At 38.5% G+C, this 18304-nt stretch overlaps 1 protein-coding gene across 1 annotated transcript; it reads left to right on the top strand.

The window, feature by feature from the left end:
- Positions 1 to 1082: 1082 nt before the first annotated feature.
- Positions 1083 to 8876, top strand: IFNG (interferon gamma). The gene is made up of 4 exons (XM_088452454.1): positions 1083 to 1208; positions 3327 to 3395; positions 7817 to 8005; positions 8742 to 8876. The coding sequence occupies exons 1-4, from the start codon at positions 1083 to 1085 to the stop codon at positions 8874 to 8876; spliced, it is 519 nt and encodes a 172-aa protein (XP_088308580.1).
- Positions 8877 to 18304: the final 9428 nt, after the last annotated feature.

The following is an 18304-nucleotide window of genomic DNA, read 5'->3' as shown; positions in this document are numbered from 1 at the left end:
AATTGTTTTCTCCTCTATATGATCCAAATGTGGAGAACACCGGTTGGAAAATTGTACGACTAGTCATATTCCAGGAAGTTTGGGACTTTGAACCATTGAAAGTGGAAAGAAACAAGTACTTTTCTTATATGCTGAATGTCTCTTTGGAACTATTAAGGAACAAGTTGATACATTTATTCTACTGAACTTCACCTGGTTACCTAGAAGGGGGCGCATAAATACCTTTTTTTCTTATTAATGTTTGCTCACTGTCTGCCTACCAGAGATGCCAGTCAGATATTTTTGTATATGTTTACAGTACCACTGAAAGCTGTAAGGCTTGCAATAATAATAGCGTGAAAATATGCTTAGTAAACAAAATTAATGTCCAAGTTATTAAAGAAAAGTGCACAAACACTTTAACTTGCTCTAGGTCAATTAAATCTAATTGCTGATTGGCTGCTGCTCTTTTTGTAATTAGTGAATAAATTAATTTGCTTGCAAGATTTAAATAAGCAGCAGCAGTATCATTGTCAGAGCTATGAAAATGTGTTAATGTTAATATATTGTAAAAAATGCTCATTATATTTTTGTACACTGTAATATTTTTTTACTAGAATAGCAAAAGTGATAAATGTATATTTGTTCATAAAAAAAAAACTATGGTCTGCAAAAAAATACATATCACACCTTTTTAAATGACACTTTTTTTGATTTGTGAATTTCCAGCGCTTATTCTGTAGTTGGGCTTTCTAAGGATTTCCTGATTTCCCAAAGCTCTTTACAATTAAGGTGGGCACGCTTGCTTTGTCATTTAGAGGAAACTAAATCTTCAAAGCAGAAAACCCCAGAAACCATCGACTAATAGAAAAAAAAAAACAAGAAGCATCATACCACACATCTAACACCTTTTAAAGAAAAAAAAAGCCTGTGAAAAATGAGTAACTGTGACGTATCAAAAAAAGTTTTTGTGGGGTATAAATACCTCCTGTATTCTATATGAAAGACATTGGCTTCTTGACAAGAGGCAAACTTGGTTATCTAACCTGGACCTTATACAAATACACTAATTTCAGTTGTGAGGACAGAACACATCCTGAAAAATGATGAAATACTTTAAGATGTTTCTACTTCATTGCACCATCCTTTATTATATTAGACAAATCAATGGATATAACATAAATCTCACATCAGCAAGCAAAGACATTGACAGCCTGAGAAAATACTTGGTAAGTATGACCATTGCCGCATATTTTAATCATATATTTAGCTAATTACACTGAAAATGTTACTTATTGCAAAAGTACAAATGCACAAAAATCACTGAGACCTTTGTTTTGATTATTTATGAGATACTAGATCGTCAAAGCTGATTGGCTACGATGGGTTACTGCACAGTCATACTGTTGCGCTTAGTAAGTAACCACAAGAGATAGACAGACAGACAGACAGATAATTTATTGATAGATAGATAGATAGATAGATAGATAGATAGATAGATAGATAGATAGAGATAGATAGATAAATTAATTTATTTACCAGTAAATAATGGAGGTAGGTCAGCAGACCACCCTCAAACTTTTCTTGTCTGTTTCCTATTTAAAATAAATAAATCAAATTATTCCTAGCAGTGAGTTATATTGCCGTTTTAATGCTTATAGTGGTTAGTTGTGTAAGTATCTCTATTGTGCTGGAAACTTTCATGGCAATTGTTAACTTTTCTATGCGGTCAAACATGTACAAGCTGCTGCTTATTACTGGAGGAAGTTATATTTTTTTAGCAGCACGGTAGCCACAGACTGTGAGTGTACTGTAAATCATAATTATTATGTCACAGGACATTAAGTTGCAAGTATATTTTAATGTCCCTTGTCAAGTCATTTTCATAATAATATCCAATAATCCCTCACTGAATACTATGCTCAGGGCAAATAAAATGAAGTAGCTTAGTGGTTAAATGCTCCATCTGTAAAACAATGACATTTAAAACATAGCTGAAGTCACTGTTTGAATCTCATAGTTGACTTGTTTTAACCTTGGAAAAGTTACATTGTCTGATGAGTTGGGTATGGATGCCGGCGCTCAGGATCCCAGCGCTGATAATCCCGACGCCGGCATCCTGACTGGGTTAAAATACTGACAGCGACCGGTAAGTATCCTACCCCTAACCCTCTCTCCCCAGAGCCTAACCCTAACCATCCCCACCCCCGCAGCCTAAATCTAACCACCCACCTAGTGCCTAATCCTAACCCTCCCCCTAACCCCAATACTTAACGTCGGAATGTTGGCGGTTGGGATGCTGGCACCGGTATTCTGACTCGTGTCAGGATTCCAGCGCCAGAATTTTGAGCACCGGCATCAGGATTCCAACTACATCCCATCTTTCTGTTTAATTGGTCCAAAATATATAATGTAAACTCAGTTTATTAGGTGAAATGTTTGCGGAAAAATATGCTTACAATAGGTAGGAAGCTACCAGTGACATCACATTGTCAGAATGGATATATACTGTATGTTATACAAGAGTCTTTACAAAGACATATTCAACTATTTTCCAGTAGTACTTACAACTTACAACTACTATATAATTAAAAAAAAAAATTATGAAGATACTGAAAAGGTTGAGTCTCCGATATCCAAAATGCTTGGGACTAGGGGTATTTTGGATAACGGAATATTCCGTATTTTGGAATATTTGCATTTCATAATTAAATATCTTGGGAATGGGACCCAAATATAAACACAGAATGCATTTATATGTTATACACACCTTATACACACAGCCTGCAGACAATTTTATTCAATATTTTCAATAATTTTGTGGCTCAAACAAAGTTTGTGTACATACATAAAATTCAGTTATGTTTCATATACACCTTATACACACAGCCTGAAGGTAATTTTATACAATATTTTTAATAATTTGTGCCTTAGACAAAGTTTGTGTACATTGAACCATCAAAAATCAAAGGTTTCATCATCTCAGTCAAGCCCAAAAAATGCCATATTTCGGAATATTCCATATTTCGGAATATTTGGATATGGGAGACTTAACCTGTACTGTTGAATGGTCTCTATAAATGCAATTGCAGTCATTACTACAGTACTTTTACGACCATTTTAATTAAGTAAATTGATCAACTATGTGATGTTAAATATATTGTAGACTTGATTCTTCAAAGAAAGATTCTTTCATGTACTTGACAATATTACGACAGTCAGACATGAAGATTTCACTGGTAACTAAACTAGCAATTAAAATATTTTTAAATTGATGAAAGCTACCTTAATATATTTTCTGCTGTTATATTCTTTCTTTCTAATAATGGACTTATTTCTAATTATAGAACTCCAAAGACACATCTAATACTGAAGATAATGTATTATTTTCAAAGCTGCTAGACTCTTGGACTGAGGTATGTAAAAAGACAATAGTTAGGTTGTGCATCATAAGCCAGTACAAAAAAAAGCAACAAGTTGGCTGAGTTTTCGGAGCAAAATATGTTGAATAACAGTTATTATTATTATTATCCTTTATTTATATGGCGCCACAAAGGTTCCGCAGCGCCTTACACAGTACATAAATGAGCACACAAGAAACACAGTTAATAGTAATACAAAATAATGCAGGACAAGGACATGGTTTATAAACATAGCTGCAAAACACAAGCAGCAGGACATGAGCAACCAGGTGTTAGGTGCCATTGTGGGCAGTTAGTAGTAAATGATAATATAAGTAGGGGAGGAGAAGCACGTGAGGGACGAGGGCCCTGCTCGTGAGAGCTTACATTCTAAAGTTCAGTACATTTGAGTTGATGCTTTGTTTTTTGTGTACTAAAGTGAATTTATATTGTTACAGACTTTTTTCTGAATATTTGTTACCCAATTAGGAATAAAAAAAATGGATTTTACTTGTATTAGATCCAGAAATAAAAAAAATAACAAAAAATAATAATAATGATACATTGTCTTGACATTATTATTTGTATGCAACTAGTGTGGTCCCATAAATATACTCTTCCATTTATTCACTAATGAACAGGAATGGGTACCCTCAGTTTGTTAAGCCTATATTAGGCCATGTTGACACATTAGCTAAATTGGTGGTACATTACTGTAAGAACCTTGAATATTTAAAGATACAATGACTATGTTCCACTCCTACCCAGCGGCCCTCTGTGACAATAAGCAAAGTGTTCTTTTACTAGTAGAATAACATGTAGGAAGAAAGATTGCCGCTACTGGAAGAAAAATGTCTAACCACAATTACGAATATAGATTAAAACCTTGTACTTAAATTCAGAAAATAGTTTAAAGGTATACCAGCATAATGGAAGACATCTTTTATGTTATTTTATTTGACTTATTAATGCTCTTTAACACCTTAGCTATTGAGAGTTTTCTCATGTTGAGCACCACATTTGCATTCATCAAATTCAAACATCAATATCACACATTTTTATGTAGTTCTCACACAAATTATACTTTGGTTTATTTTTCAGAAAATACCTCTAGTCTTTTTGCTCCTTCTAATAAAGCAAATACAATTTAACAAGAATAGCCAAAAATTATTTTTGTTGTTGTTTTTTATTGATATTCCAAGAACGTGAACTAACAGCAAATGACAGCTTTTAATAAGAAAATTTACACTTGAAAATGATCATTCATTTCTTTTTCTATTTTTCATTTAACCAGTTTAAAGGTTTACAAAGTGTAGGAATGATATGGAAACCCAACAAAGGCTACCATTTTGTAAATTAAAAAACCTACCACATTAAATGAGAGGACTGCTTTCTTTTATTTCTCACAAGATGGGGGATCTGGACAATAAATCCAGCCTCCCCCATATGTGGAAAAAAATATAATTTGTGCACTGTTTTAGTTATTGTCTGGTAATCACTAGTCAGCAACTACTAAGAGGGCACATGGTTTAAGAGATGGAACTCTCCTCTTTTAAAGAAGTCTCCCCCCACTTGTGTTTGGGCCAGTGTTGGGAAGATAGAAAACATAGTGCCTAATTAGCTAAGAAAAAATGATTTCCATAGTCCTGGCTCAATATGTTACAGATGTATCAAACCTCTAAATTGGACAGGAGGAAAAGTTGTTCAGTTGCTTTATAGAATGTACTTGATAAATGATAGCTAGAAGCTGATTGGTTGCTATGGGCAATTTCTTCAGTTATCCTCTTTAAAAGGTTTGATAAATCTCCCCCATTGCATAATGATGAAAAAAGTATCACCAGACAATAGCTACAAGAGGGCTGCATCATTTGAAACAGAGGACACTATGGATGGTGTAGAGTACATATAGTGCCCTACATATCTCTGAAAAATTTATGTTTTCCATAGTCCCAGTTAATATTGTCTGGCATAAGTGATCACCAGAAAATACCTAATAGGGGTCACATCATTTGAAATGTGTGTGCCCTTTAATTTTTGGATGTCATGTTTTGGGATATCTACCCACATCTCTAGACTCTATGAAACTTCTATAGAGTTGGGTTTATTGCCTGGTGATCACACTGATTATAACTTCTATGGCTGCACAAGGTTTGAAAGAGAAGTTTCCCCTATTTTACAAAAAGGGTGCCACCATCTTAGCTGCCATAGTGGGGGAAATATTTGACTTTCACATTTCCTCCCAGCCTGTATTTTTTTTTCTTAATATAAGTGACACTCCCACAATGCCCTTCCATGATGCCCATGATTCCTCTCCATGGGTAATTTTAAGGTATATGTGAGTATGAGTCCCACTCATTTTCCACAATGAAAGGGTTAATAGAGTGTACTGTCATGTGATCATGTTACAAAACAATTTTGTCAGATTATTGTTTTTCTCTGTTGGATTGATTGGTAACATTTGTGTAGGTTCACTGTGTCTCTTACGAGGATCTTGCGCTGTAACTTGGTCTCATTTGTGATACATCTTAGGCTATTCAGTAATTAAGTATATATGCCAATTTTCGCTTAATTTGTAGTAATATACCATTTAAGTACATTTATTGCAAAGTTAAATTTAGAGATGAGCGGTTCGGTTTTGCTGAAAACCATACTCAGCAGAACTTTGTGGTTCTGAGTCCCAGCTCAGGTCACTTTGGGGTTCCAAGTACAACTGAGTCCCGACTTGAGTCTTCTCGCCAAGTTCGGAACTCAGATCTAAAAAACAGATCTTGCATGTTTTGGATTGCATTTAAGTCCCTCTCTTGTGATTTCAAGTTCTGTGAAGTGGTCAAAATGGAGTGGAACTTAGTTTTATTAATGATGATAATACTATAGAAACAAAAACAGTTCCAAGTAACATAATTTTAGCAGTTTTTATAATTTTTGAAAGAAATCCAGATCCAAAACCAAAACTTAAAACACTTGACGGTGGTTTTGCCAAAACCAAAACACAACGATGATTTAGAACCAAAACCAAAACACAGGGGTCTGCACACATCTCTAGTTAAAATAGTCAAATTTAGTCTAGCAAAATATACATTCCTTGAAGCTTTGTTTGAACATACAGTAACTATAAAGTCTGCATTTGTATGATATTGTTTAAAGATGGGATAATGTCTGGGATCTCATTTTCTCACAATATCCTCTAGAAATTGTAAAAATACAATGCTGAATTACAGTAGTTGGATAAGTGGGCACAGTCACACAGAAAGATTTACTAGTATTAAAGGGGAGATTTAATAAAGCTTGGAGATAGATAAAATTGGAGATAAATAGCACCAACCAATCAGCTCCTAACTGTCACTTTACAGGCTGTGTTTGAAAAAAAGACATTTAGGAGCTGATTGGTTGGTGCTATCTATCTCCAAATTTTATCTCTCTAAAAGCTTTATTAAATCTCTCACTTAGTACCTATAAAAAAAAGCAAGACGCAGCTTCTGTAGACTAAAATACAATGTTACCTTGTTTTCCTAACAATTTCAGCATAATACGGGGTATAAGTGCCGTTTTTTAGAATCAGAGGTTTGCCCATAGCAAACAATCAGATTCTAGCTATTATCTTCTAGAAGGTGCTAGATAATTGTTAAGTAGAATCTAATTAATTGCTATGAGCAACATCTCCACTTCTAAAAACCTGCACTTTAGTAAATATACCCCAATATGAGAGGCTGGGGTACTCCAATCAGATATTCTACTTTACGTACCAATACTAATTCACCTATCCTAAATACCTCGGAGTTAAGATATTATAATACATTCTTTATCAATTAATGCTAAGATATTAAACTCAAGTTACAAAGACAGATTAGTCCTAAACATCATTTGCTACACATAAAAGTAGGTTTTGTTGGAATACAAGAAACCCTCTTCCCAATGTATGCTCCACCACAAATTTAAAACTATAAATTTCCCATCTGTTTCACAGCTAGTAGACCCAACACAATCGGATGGCTATCCTATTGCACACTAAAGGCAGGGCTGGATTGATGGCCACATGGGACTGTGGGAAGATGTACTAAGCATTGTAGAGTGATAATTTGGAGAGATATAAAACACCAACCAATTAGCTCCTAACTGTCACGTTACAGGCTGTGTTTGAGAAATGACAGTTAGGAGCTGATTGGTTGGTACTTTATCTCTCTCCAAGGTTTATTACATATACACTTGTGTCTGAAAATGAACAAGGACCTATAATGGGTGCAGGGTTTGCGGTGAACACAAGCCCCTAGGTCCCCTAAGACTTTTAAGGCAATATTAAAATGTGACTTTCTCTGTAGTCAGGTCCACAGAAAGTTATTTACTTGATCAGTTACAGCTATTATGAAATATATATGTTAGCTTGTTAACTTATATTAAAAATATTCTGTTTAACAAATTATTCTTTTTTAACCCTACAGGAAGGAGAAAAGAAACTATTGTTAAGCCAGATTATTCCTATGTACTTGAAGATGCTTGACTCTATGAAAATTACTGAACTAAAAGACAGTATTACTAATCTGACACAGATGCTTAATTCTTCATATGAGGACTTCATGAAGCAAAGTGACCAAAAACTTCAAAGACTGAACGAAGTAAAAAAAATTCAGGTAAGACAAAAACATTGTCATTCATTTTCTTTGTTTTCAATAATCAGGGGATAAAAAAAGGTTTATCTGTAAAAGTCTATTTTAAAAAACTGGTAAAAGAAAACAAAAACTTGTTTTCCTTTAATATATTAAAAATGAATAAACAAATGTTGTTAGTACACTTTGTTAGTACTTGTTTTATTGAAGGCTCCACTTTATCTAGTGGTTTGGGATGCTGTGGGTACAGAATTACTGCTAAGAAGAGATGAGCAAAGTTTTCAATACTGGTCAGTAAAATATTCTCATCATTCTGCATTTGGCCATAAAATAGTATTCATTTCACTACTTGCCAGAGGGATTTAGCCATAAATTTACCTAGTACTACCTCAACTACAACAGCAGAATTACTTAGCAATTGTTGCCCCAGCTCTATTCATAAACCATAAATTACAGAAAATGACAGTTTACAATTGTGTTGCAGAAAGGCAATCCACATAATGGTGAAAAAATGGAATTTAAACATTGTATTGATAAGCCTTAGCTGCTCTGTAAAACCATCCGTTTCAAAACTAAACTTATAAAGAATAGTTCAAAATCCATTTGTGGCTTGGGCTTAACCTCATCCACTACTTTTCAGGGGTTCCATGCACAGTATACACTGCAATACACTATAAAGAGAACCTAATTCCTCAAATACATACTATGCATTAGTATATACTCTTGCTTTATTTAGTTATTCTTTTTTTTCTTTCAATAGCTGTCAGATATCAAAAACCAGCGTGCAGCCATCAAAGAACTTTTACGCATTCTCCGAGATATTTCTGTCCTGACTAATAGAAAAGAAAAACCAAAGTGCAAGCCAGAAAACACCCGAAGAAGGAGAGGATGTTAGAAAGTTTTTTACAGTACTACCATAAATAAAGTTAATTTAAAATGAAATATATATTTATGATATTTATATTGTATTTACTATTATAATGTATATACTAAAGGAAACCTAATTTATATTTAAATTATCTGCTGCTAATAGAAAAAAATAAAAATATATTGTTTACAAATATCTCTCACCTGTTTTGTCGAATTTATTGTACTTTAGAAATAAGTTGATGTTGTGTTTGAAAGAAGTTAGTTAATATATTCTTTACTTCACCATCTAAGTATACTTTATATTTTGTCCCATCTCAGTTATTTTCTCTGCAATTGTAGAAAGTACCATCAATTTTTACTATTAAGATAAACGTATCTTTCCGTGGCTATTCATAGCTATCAAATTAAAAGTAAAGGAATTGTAAGTTAGAAATAAAATGACAAAGACTGGCAGGTGTGAGTTGCTATTACTACTGTGAACTTGAATGAATCTCAGTAATTCAGAATCCATAATGTAATTTAAAGCTGCATTCCTGGGTAGGGTGAGAAATTGTTCATATTCATCGCTCTCCTCACCTCCTCACCGTGGCTCTGGGCCTGCATCATGTAGGTGTTTTTCATAGGCTTTGTCTTTCATTAGGGACTAATGCAATGATGCAAGCATGACCCCTTTCAGGGACCTTATTAGAGTGCAAACAAGCAGCACTACATTGGCTAATGAGGGCAGCTTAAAAATGAAAACACAATTTAATAAAGTTTAAAAAGATACTATAAAAATATATTTAAATATTTTATTTAAAAAAAATATACACCTAGGGGGAATTTTGCAACCCTCCCCCATGTCCATAGGCCCCCATTGTAATATTTATACCCATCCCCCATCAGAAATAGCCCCCCAGTAGCAAAAAATCCCTAGCATTATCAACCCCAACCCCCTAGTGGTAATAGATTCCAGTGGCAGAGCCCTCACCCTCACCCCCAGTGTCAACAGGCCCCCACTGTTTAGTTCCACCCTTCCCATGTGTCACTGTATATGTAATTCTTTATTTTTAATGTAACCCACCCCCACAGTGCCAAAATATGACTCTCCCATTAGCCACCCTCCCTCTGTGGCATAGCCTTGCCCCCACATCTTGTTGCAGAGCCAACAGAGCAAGAGATCAGCATATTTGTGCTAGAAAGAGAACTATGTGCCCCTCCTCACACTTTTAGTTTAGGCGCATAAGCCCCAGAGTGCCTTTCGCCCAGCATTCTGGAGCACATATTCTAGAGTGATGTTTGGTGGTTCCAGACCACAACATCACTCATAGGGGGACCATAGAAGGGGGAGGAGATCCAGCACATGTGCAGAATGGTTTTCCTCCATCACAAACGGGATTTGGAGAGACAGCACAAACGCATAAGACGCGACCTGGTCGGTTAAAGCATTCCTGGCTGCAGTCGTATCTCATGTGTTAGTGCCAGGCAAGTGGTTATCCAAAATGATCACTAATTTTAAGTATATTTCCATTAGACATCAGCGGTTCAGTTTTGATTTCGGATTTCAGAACGAGGCAAACTTAATCTCTCACTGAAATCAAGGAACAGATTCCGTTAAAAATGGCCTTTTACCTCGTTCTGAGATCCGAGCCAAAACAGGACCTCTCATCTCTAATTTCCACATTATATTTTTCAGTTTATAACTATCCTTGTGCTGACAGCTTGAAACATAGCTTTGCTGGCTTCAGTATTTCAGTAGAATTAACAAAACAAAGATGTCGAGGTGGGGAGAGTACCTGGGCCACCCCTGCCTGCCTATAATGTGTTTAGTATACAATACACTGTAGCTTTATTTTTCTGATATACAAGACATCCCGGCAGTGGGGTGGAGGAAGTAGTGGGAAAGTGTGGGTCAAGGGAAGTCGGGTAGCCGCTGCTGCATGTCCATATCATACAGGAAAGGCAAGCTTACGGGCTATATAGATCTTTGAATTACTGTGCACCAGACCAGAGCTAGATAAGTAATTTGGCTACTGGGATGGCAGGAATTCCCTCTCGGCAGCTCTGCAATAAGCTTTTCTAAAATATTAACTCTATTTCAGAAGAAAATATATATACAAAAATCAGGCACGAGATGATTCAATATTTCAATATCAAAGAGGTATTAAAGGGCTCACCCATCATATTAGATAATAAAGACACTGACATTCTAAATATATTAGAATCATTACACACTGATTCAGAGACTACTAATACCCAATTTGAACGTGTATATGATGTAAACGGAAATAGTATTAAGAGATTTTTTAACAGAAATCTGATTTCCATCCTTGACAATATAGGGGTCCATATATTAAAAGTTTATATAAGACCACACTACAACAGTTTAGTTTATTGTGTGAAGGAGCAGAAAAGATACTTTAAAGGATAATCTTAATTGGGAAGAACTTTAAGAATCTGAGGAGGGATTGTAGCATAATTGTAAAACCAACATATAAGGGGGTAGATTTTGTCATATAAAACACTGTAGATGATCTCACTGAAGCATACAAACAATTGGATAATTCCAAGTTTACAGACAATTGTCTGGCATCCCACAGTCCTATTTCAAGGGAAACTCAAAAGATTGTTAGATCACGTTCTCATTGTTGGCGCAATATCAAGGTATACACACAAATTTATTTTCAGTGTTCACCCTGTGGTGCTTTTTTGTTATCATTCACCTAAAGTGCCCAAGTCACTCACTAGGGTGACCTATTGTTTAGAGTGTAGGATTGTTAACTATCATTTTTTTTTACACATTGTTACAAGGCCTTGCCACATCACTTAAATCATATATTAAAGACACTAAATTTTTTGAGTTTAATTAAAACTGTGAATCAGAAAGAGGGTTATTATTTTATAACCTGTGATGTCGAATCATTATATTCAAATATCCCACATTATTTAAGATTTAAAACAGTACAACATTATTTGCAAAAAGATGAGACTAAGGCCCGTATTCAATTTGAGCCGAGTGGCGTTAACTTAACGCGGCCCGGACTTAACGCCGACTTCGCCTGTTTTCCAGGCGTTAAAGTATCGCGCGCGTGCCCGCGTATCCCCGTATTCAATTTGAAAGTAGGCGATAACGGGACCCGGCGATACTTGGATCGGCAGTAAAAAAACGAGAATTTAAAGATGTCCAGACATGGGGGATCAATATGGGTACCTATGTTTTTGGCTGCAAAAGAAAGTCGGGTTTTTAAATAGCCGCGGCAGGTGTTTTTTTCCCCGACTTTGAAGAAGTGAGAAGAGCAGATAGCTTATTTTTTTCATTTTTAAAAATGGTCCCATCAAATTTGGGGTACATGAAAATGGGTACTAGCATATTTTTAAGTCCCAAAACACATTTTTTTAAAATTCTGCAAAAATGCACCTACCACGGCTATTTGAAACCCGACTTCCTTCAGGAGTTAAAAATGGGGGTAACCTTTGTCCTCCCCTATGTCTACACTTCTTTAGGGCGGTCCCTTGAATATTTCCCGAAAATTCCAATTTTGTTGTACCTGTAAAAAAAAGAAGTAAAAATTTACAAAAAAAATGACATAAGGTCCCCCCCCAAAAGCCAAACCAGCCCCAGGCTTGCTAGCCAAGTGGTGGTTTCTAAAAATATGGGGAACAAAAAAGTGTAGGGTTCCACCGTATTTTAGAAACCAACCCAAGGCTGCAGGGACCAGTTCTGGTTTTAAATATAGGGGGTAAAAAATGTGGGGATCCCCCTATATTAAAGACCAGCACCAGACCCAACCGACCGGGGTGTAATGCCACAGCCCAGAGACCCAATCACCGGGGCTCCAGGTCCAAAGCATTAGCACCCCAACTCAGTCAGCGCAAGCCGGTGATCTCGGGGGAGTTGGGGACCCCCCAAAGAAGGGTCCCCCCCTCCCGAGCACCACAGGCTTACGCTGAAGCCTGGGGCTCTTCCCCATACCCCTGGCTTGGTGGGTATGGAGGTAATGGGGGGGCGAAATAATGTAGAACTATTGTGTTTTACAGTGGAACTACAAGTGCCAGCATGCCTGCCATTTTGCACTTGTGGAACAACAAGTGCCAGCAGACATGCGGCACCTGTAACTTCACTGTAGAATAAATAGTTAAAAAAGACAAAACACACACACCATGACAGTATAACTTTATTACACACACCTACCCATTCACACATACTTACCTATACCAGATGAATCTGTCCCCTTCTCCAGTAGAATATCCTTAAAACATGGCACTGCAAAGAAGAATTCATACTCACCTATATCCTGGCACTGGTCTCCGCAGCATCCCCAGGACTTGGCAAAACAAAAAAACGAGTTTACCCGATCCACGCAACAGCTATCAGTATGTGTTTTGCCACACATACTCATAGCTCCCGAATGTCAGTTGCCAACTTTCAAAGTTGTGTTTTTTTTTTAACCATTTCTTTACAGGTGAAGTACAGGTACCAGCAGGTCCTTAATGCCCGGCATGCTGGTACTTGTGGTTCTCCAAGTACCAGCATGCGGGAGAGGCTTGCTGGGACCTGTAGTTCAACTGTAAAGACAATGATGATATGTCTATTTTTTACACTTCACCTGACACAATCAACCAGCCACCCACCACACAGGGGTGGCGGGGATAGCTCCGGGCTATCAGCCTAGGCCAGGGGTGCCCTGGAGAGGGTAACCCCTTTATTGGGGGGGGTCGCCAACTCCCCAGGGCTCTCTGGCCTGGGCTGACTAACGGTCAGGGCTGATGCTGCGGCTGGGGGGCCCAGTGAAAGGGCACCCCTGGCTGTGGCATCAGCCCCCCATTAGAAAGGGTCCAGGGCTGGTTTTAAATATACGGTGTAACCCACGTCATTTTTTTTCGCCATATATTTAAAACCAACTCTGTCCCTGCAACTGGTTCTTACATTACAGGGGATCCCAACACATTTTTTTCCCTGTAATGTTAAGAACCTGGACAGGCTGGCAAGCCTGGGCTGGTTAGTGTTTTGGGGGGGGACCTCACGTAATTTTTTTCTCAATTTATCCCTATTTTTTTACAGTTACAGAAAGAAACATACACAAATCACAATGATTTATCTATGTTTCTGACCATCTCGCAGCTCAGGGGGTTGAGAGTTTGAAAAGTGATTTTGACAGAGAGTTTGCTCCTATCTCACCTGAGCTTGTCATCCCGATTTTTGGTAAATTTGAGAGATGTAGGTTTTAAGTGAAAAGTGCTTCTGATTTGGCCCGATGGTGATTTGATTCGAGATTGCTATCTCACCCAAGTTTTACGAGTGAGATGAGAGAAATCTCTCTCTAACTCACCCGACTTTTGCCTTTAGTAAATTTGCAAGCAGGGAAAAAAATCAATAAATCACCCGAGATGGTCATCTCGACCTATCTCGATTGTTAGTAAATTTACCCCTGTGAGTAACATATCTATACAAGAAGTGTGACCACTCTGAGGACAATTCCTTCATATTTTGGGTGTTTATATTTGTTTACCCTTTATTTTTCTCAAGGTAATTTTCAATGAGGACCATTACTACTATTTTGCACCTGTTACTAATAACAAGGAGACTTATGATAGATGTTTCAAGATTGGTATTATAATAGATTGGTTTCATCCAGAGATGAGACTTCCGGGATTCGAGGTAATCCGAGCAGCAGCTCAGATCTCCCTGTCTGCCTCAGATCCGTATCAGAGTCCAAGAGATGCCACTGTCGGATCTCGCGGATTTGGCTCGGGTGCCAATATCAAAAGTCCCATTGAAATCAATGGGCTAACCACTGATTGACTGAGAGATCCGTCTGTCACTGCTCTCAGCCAATCAGCATTTCCCCATAGACTTCAATGGGCTGACTGCTGATTGGCTGAGAGATCAGTCTGTCACGGCTCTCATCTAATTACTTCAAATGGGGCAGACGCCAGCAAGATGGTGGCCTCCCACCGCACTGAGGACACGACCCCCCCATTGCCGACCCCCCATCACTGCCTACACTGCCTGCACCCCCGCACTGAAGACACCGCCAGCACTCCCACACTGAGGACATCACTGCCACCCCTGCAGTGCTGGTACCCCAGGACTGAGAACACTACCACTACCTCCGCACCGCTGGCACAATCAAACTGCTGACAGCCCTACACTGAGGACACTGCCTACACTGCTGGCACCTCCGCCTCTGATTCAGAGGCGCTCGCAAAAAGTGAGCGCTCGCTCTGAATCATGGCGGGCGCTTGTTTCTTTAGTTGTGGCCTCTTGGCCACTCGCATAGCTGTGGGTTACCACCCACAGCTTATGCGAGCGGCCAGGATGATGGTCGTGATGGGTAAGACCATCACAACCATCGGGCTTGCGACGAGACCCTTGTGATAGGGTCTCGTGGCCGCAAGCCCCAGAGAGCTTCTGGCTCTAATAGAGCTGGAATCTATCTCACTGACATCACTGGTGATGTCAATGGGGCCGCCCACAAACGGCAGGCATTCGCAAGGGAACGCCTCCATTTGTGAAGCCACCCCCCCACCATGCCTACAAAATGGGGAGAGCTGTCGATCAACATCGACAGCCGCCCCTTTTATAGTGAGCCACGGAGCGAGTGCTTTTTGCGCCCACTCTGGGGCTTGCGCACGCGCAGTGCCTTCCCCTAAGGAATTTCATTTTGAAGCTCTAGAATGCCAGCTGGGCATGTTCTGGGATTTCAAATTTCTAGCGGTGTCAGCGGTAACACAGCAGGGATCTCATTATGATTAATCAAACAGCAGTTTAGCAAACCTCTTTAAAACATCGTTAGAAATCACCCCATAAAATGTGATTGTGATAGGCAAGATACAGTAACTGAAATTGCAGCCAATTATGAAAGGATTCCTATAGACTGTAAGCTTGCGAGCAGGGGCATCTTACCCCGTTGTCTGCTATTTTCCAATCTTGTTTTATTACTGTTTTGTTCCCAATTGTATAATTCAAAGAATATGCTGGTGTTATATAAGTTACTGTTGATAATGTTGATAGCGTTGATTATCATGTCTATAGAAAAAAGTCCAAATCATGTCCGCCAGTGCGGCTGCTCTAAATGGCATTTTCTCTGGCAAGGCTATGCATTCATTATTATGTATTCTGCTTCTTTTATTTCTCAGCACAGAGACTTTGCAAACTTTGAGCATGCACTCCCTCTCAGATCAGAAGTTTTGCTAAGTTTTTCACCTTAACCACACCAATATTCTGAATCTTTTTGAGCACTTGTGAGTATTTTAAATGTATTTGTAATGTATTCATTATGGCCACAGGCATGAGCGCCAGGGGGAAAGGGAGGAACTAATTACCCTCCCTGGGCCAAAATCAGCCATGCAAATATAGCAACACTGCTCTTTGGCAATTAGTGTTTTGCCATGCCCCCTCTCTAGTACCCGCAATTGTCTCAGCAGCCTTGGCCACTGGCTCCTTTCAGTCTGTGACAATCAGAGTATTTGGCATAGCACATGCAATATTTTGAAGCAACTTTTCACAAGTGTTAAATGCTTTCGAAAGACTGCTGCGTTCATATGCTTCCTTCCACAGCCAGGAGTCCGAGTGCAGGAGCTCAATGTGCATTCTAAAGGTTGAGTACATGAGTCATATAAAATAGATATAGAAGCACTGTCTATGTAATTAATCAATACACTAATTTACACACATATTACATATAAAAACACATTAAGATGAGTACAGCTACCCCTGTTGAATGTCCAGGATTAGCGGCATCGCACTGGTGATTCCTGGTCACGGTTTCCAGTAGAAGCGCTGAGGCTAAAGGATCTAACAACAATTGTGAGTGCACCACATTGTTGTTTCACCGACTATCGGCATTTAATTATTTTTCCTCCATACACCACACTTGTGGAGGATCAATTACAAGCGCTTATTCCATTCAAGAAAGGAATATAAAGGTATTGCTGAAATCCTTTAAATACCGGACTATAGTACTGTTTGGAATCTCCCCAAAAAATACATCAGGCAATTTTTATACAATTATACATGGTTTTAACACTGGAAATACTTCTAAGTAGACCAATGTTCTACAATGTTTCCAAATAACATTGGATACTAGTATATCACCTGCCAGAGTTGTGGTGGAACTTTGTTTCTTTTTACAAGCTGGGTTGGTGTTATTTCCTTCAAACAGGTTTTTCCACTATATGATTTGTACTAACAAGGCTACACTTTGGACACCATTTATCTGTACTCATCTTAATGTGTTTTTTATATGTAATATGTGAATAAAATTGTGTATTCAGTATTTACATAGACAGCGCTTCTATATCTATTTTATACGTCTTTTGGTTACTTGCTGATAAGTTAGTATAATTTATGTTGATTTTGGAGCAGCAGTCAGATTTTTACTTAAAACATGTTTATTTCATTTCATTATCAGCAGCAGTGTGCAGATCCAGCGCCAGATTGTTTGTGTTTGAGTACATGAGTACATATTTTCTTGGGAGATATAGATTGTGCATAAGGAAGAGGTATATCCACCACCGCCTTTACCGCTCACCTAATATGCGGGTGGTCTATTATGCTAATATGTATCATGGGTACTACAATATAAAATAGTAACTGCTCAAATCACAGGTGCTTGAAAAGGGACAGATCTAGGGCCTGATTCATTAAGGATCGCAACTGCAACAGTGCATGCAGTTGGCCGATTGTTGCGTACTGTGCATGCATATGCATTGCTGTGCGCATAGACTACACTGCGATTACGCAGAGCACGGTAAGCCATCGCAGAGTTAGTGACAGGTAGTCAGCGTTTGGGGGTGGTGATGAGGGTGTGGTTGGAGCGTGCCTGTCCGTTTGAATGCCGATACATGGGCTTGCCTAAATTAGCCATTGTGACAGCATACGCAGCTTGAGTGCTTTCCGCTGTGCAACAAGGTTAGCTTTTTCTGAATAAGGTCAGGGGTACTGTAATTTTGCATGAGGGGCCAATGGTACTTGATGTTACCAATGTATATGCTGGGCTGCAAGGTATTACAGATGTGAGATAGCGGAGTGGGATGAAGTGAGCGTCTCTATGCTGGCAGTGCGACGGCATTGCGATAACATTCTTTAGCATATTCTCGCAGCAGACCTGCATGCGATTACGGAGCTGCGATCACAATAGCAATCATAATATTCAAGGAAGCACCAGGACTTAGGTGTCTTTATAGGCCGTATAGAGTAAGCACATGAGGGATGAGGGCTTGAGAGCTGTTTTAAGTCTTGTAGAGTGGAGGAGAGTCTGATAGGAAAAGGGATACAGTTATAGAGGTAGGGAGCAGCACAGGAAAAATCTTGGAGGTGGGAGTGGGAGGAAGTAATGAGTTGGCAGGAGAGGCAGCATTCATTTGTGGAGCAAAGCAGAGATTGGTAAAAGTGTAAAGGGAGGTAAGGTCAGATATATAAATAGGAAAGGATTGGGTGAGGGCTTAGTGAGTGTGAGAAGCTTGAATTGG

This window comes from Taudactylus pleione, unplaced genomic scaffold, assembly GCF_031769625.1.
Source record: "Taudactylus pleione unplaced genomic scaffold, aTauple2 ptg000038l, whole genome shotgun sequence".
Lineage (NCBI taxonomy): Eukaryota > Metazoa > Chordata > Amphibia > Anura > Myobatrachidae > Taudactylus > Taudactylus pleione.
This window is presented reverse-complemented; position numbering and strand designations above follow the sequence as displayed.